This window comes from Chenopodium quinoa, unplaced genomic scaffold (genome assembly GCF_001683475.1).
Source record: "Chenopodium quinoa cultivar QQ74 unplaced genomic scaffold, ASM168347v1, whole genome shotgun sequence".
Classification (NCBI taxonomy): domain Eukaryota; kingdom Viridiplantae; phylum Streptophyta; class Magnoliopsida; order Caryophyllales; family Amaranthaceae; genus Chenopodium; species Chenopodium quinoa.
This window is the reverse complement of record NW_018744068.1, coordinates 969,390-972,735: the sequence shown is the minus strand read 5'-3', so window position 1 is coordinate 972,735 and position 3,346 is coordinate 969,390. Positions and strand designations below refer to the sequence as shown.

Sequence of the window (3,346 nt, the reverse complement as noted above, 5' to 3'; positions counted from 1 at the left end):
ATGGCCAGAAATAGGGAAACAGCTATGGACCCCAATTACAGAGGCGGAGACTCAAATGAGTTATCGCCTGAAAGACAAGGCCCAGACGAGGCAGTTAGAGAACCATTCGGCGGCACCCCCACCCCAAGCGATAGTATTCTAGGCTCCTACAACGAGGAGACCTCTCCGGCTCAGGAGGCTGAGAAGCCAGAGGCCGCCAATGAGGGTCCCAACTCCCCATCCGGCTCTAATGACGGTCGGGTTGAAAGAAGTAGCTCCAGCTACTTGACCATGTCAGAAGATAGCGAGGAGGCGGAGAGGCCTTCGTGGAAAAGCCGAAATGACCCTCTCATGATCGTCGTCTCTCTGAATGACCGTGCCCTCATGCGGTCTTCTCTACAAGACTTTATTACCAAGCGACCGCTTGGTGGAGGGTACAAGCTGTCCGTGCCGGGCGAGTTCGGGACGGTTGTATAGGAGGATGACCAACCCAACGCTAACAGTTGGTTTGGATGCTACGAGGCGGCTTTCCTAGCCGGTGTCCGCTTCCCCCTTCACAACACGATTAAGGCCATACTTAGGGGGTATGGCCTAGGCGTTTGGCAACTCACCCCGAATGCTTGGGTGAACATTTTAGGGTACATCGCCGCCTGCGAGATGCAGGATCTCAACCCCCGCTGGGAGGCATTTGCCCATATGCACTATTTGAGCCGGAGCCCAGGCGGCTGGAGAGCCTGGTACACCTTGACGACTCACCCCCAATATATGATGACCTTGGACAAGCCGTCTAAATGGTTGGACTGGAAGAACCGGTTCTACCTGGTCAAAGCTCCGTCTGAGGAGGAGAACAAGGAGTACCGGACCTACAACTGGAAACCAGAGCTTTTGGGGCAGAAGTGTCGGCTGCCCCCAGTGCCTGATAATGATAGGGAGGCCATCTTGGACTCTAGATTTTTTGAGCTGACCTCTTCTTCTCTCTCAACCGGAGAGATAATAAGGGTACCCAAGAACTGGGTGCCCAAACACGAATTTTTTAGAGACGAGTGCTTCTTGTCCGCCTGTGGGCTTAGCAGCATGTTTGAAAGACGTAGGTTACGTAACCTAGCCGGTTAATTTTATACCGGCTGGCCTTTTTCATTTGAGATACAAAATTATCATGATTCTGACCGGATATATTTTCATTTTGCAGAAGAAGCTAAAAACATGTTGCCCACCGCCAAGACACCCGCGAAAAAGGCTTCAGATATCCGCAAGGAGAATCTGGAGAAGAAGCTTGCCGCTCAGGCGGCTAAAAAGGTTAGCCCGCATGACCTTCTGTATGTGCTGGCTTTGATGTTGCTTTAGCTATGCATTCACCTGACCGTTTGTGGTCTTGTTTCAGGATGGGGGTGCTTTAGCTATGCCGTCTGTTGAAGAACCTGCACTTAAGGTGCAGAGAACCACTTCCACCGCCCGGGCAACAACCGGCGGTAAATCAATAAATACCCCAGGCAGGTCTAACACTGAAACGGCCTTGAAAGAGGTCACTCCAATAAGGACCGCAACCGGTCCATCTGCTGCCGGAGGCCAAAAGGCTTCCCAAAAAGGTACAAACCCCTTCAACCTCACGCTACTTGACCTACCCATGCGGGTTAAGTCATATTCCGCGTCTCAGCCGGGAGATTCTCCGATCAGCCGACTGTCCGTAGGAGGAGCATACGCAGCATTCTCACCGTCTGTTTCTGGTGCAGATAACTCTTCCCGCTGGCCGGACGCTGCTCAATACGCCCGGGCCATCCTGAAAGACGTCCCCCGGGACGAGAAGGAGGCGATTCCTGGAATCAATACCTTCAATGCCGACCGTGTGATGGTCGACTTGGCCGATGTAAGTCAATGAGTACCTACCCGGCATTCAATTTGTAGTATACTCATCTGGTTTTTCTACTAATACCGGTTGTGTTGTTGTTGCGGGCACTGCTCCGCATGGAGGGGCTCAAGAAGGCCTACATCCGTAAGCAGGAAGAGGTAAGAAGAGCCAAACGTTCTGCGGATGACGCACATAGCGTTGCCCACTATTCCATGATTGTGCATGACTTAGAAACTAATCTATAATCATGCAACAGGCGAATCAGGTCAAGTCCCTCCAACAGGCCCTCAAAGAGTCGAAGACAAAAATAGACAACCTCCAGGCAGCCCTTGATAATGCTGAAGATGAGCTTAAGAAGCACGAGGAGCCCCTCAAGCGTCTTGATCAGGCAAAGAAGAGCAGCAAACGGCTGCAACTAGAGAATGACAGCCTGATCAAAGAGGCTGTTGATACTCATCGCAACTTCCAGACCATCCTTGAAGCTGATCAGAACCAGCTCATTGAGGAGAATGAGCGGGACTGCGAGAGCCGTATGAAGAGGGCGTTCTCCATCATCCACCCGGGTGCAGACTACAACGTGTGGGAGCTCGCCTACAAATACGCAGACCTGGCCATTCTAGCTGAGGAGGAGGGCAAGCCGAGGCCCGAACCATATGAGCAATGGGTGGACGCTGAGTTCCAACGAATGCAGGCGGAAGCGGCTGCTATGGAGGCGGCAGTCGAGGATCATGTTGCTCCCGGCTCCGTTCCTACCACCAACCCTGCTCATACGGAGGGTAACCAGGCGGAGGGTGACCGGGTGACTATGCAGCTAGAGTAGCAACGACCTCCGGCCTGCGCGCCGTGCATTATTTTGTAATAGCGCCGGAAGGGTCGGCTTACTTAGTTGTTATATTTTATTTTGAATATTGATACATTCCTGCCGGCTGTGCCGGTTTATTCTATAAACAATTTATATTTTCACCGGCTGTGCAGGTTTTCTCTGCTACATTTCTACCGGTTGACCCGGTTTTGAATGAATTTGTGTTTTGCTTTTTTGCTGCTTATTTTTTGCTTTGAATGAATGTGTTTCCGCATGCTTGGTTGGGGTTAGAATAGGTAATTACCCTTGGATAGGAGGCTGGCATAGATGAAATGGTGCCAGACGGCTATCCATATGCTATAGCGCAAATGCTAACGATTTTAGCTCAGTGCTAAGTGCTAACCGTAAAAACGAAAAGCAGCCGGTTTTTTTTCAGATTTGCCGGCTGGGCTTTTGGGAAAGACCTTTTCATAGGATTTAGGGTGTCAATTTGCTGGTTGGGCTTTTGCAAGAACACCTCTTCATAGATTATTGGCCTAAACCAAATGCTTGAGGCCTGCCTTCTCTTAGTCGATTAGGCGGCACTTTAAGTACCGGCTGTCTGTTTTGAGATCTGCCTTAAATTATACTTGATCCAAAGAGTGGGCCGGCTGCATGTTTGGGAATGCTAGCCACGATTCTTTGGTGCCATGGATCGTTCAGGCGGGTAGGACCGCCTA

The 3,346-nt window shown here is 51.0% G+C and overlaps 1 protein-coding gene across 1 annotated transcript; it reads left to right on the top strand.

The window, feature by feature from the left end:
• On the top strand, positions 1 to 2,645 carry LOC110691136 (MAP7 domain-containing protein 1-like). Its single transcript, XM_021868057.1, has 5 exons — positions 1 to 250; positions 1,169 to 1,275; positions 1,361 to 1,501; positions 1,882 to 1,983; positions 2,082 to 2,645. The coding sequence occupies exons 1-5, from the start codon at positions 1 to 3 to the stop codon at positions 2,643 to 2,645; spliced, it is 1,164 nt and encodes a 387-aa protein (XP_021723749.1).
• The last annotated feature ends 701 nt before the right edge of the window (positions 2,646 to 3,346 follow it).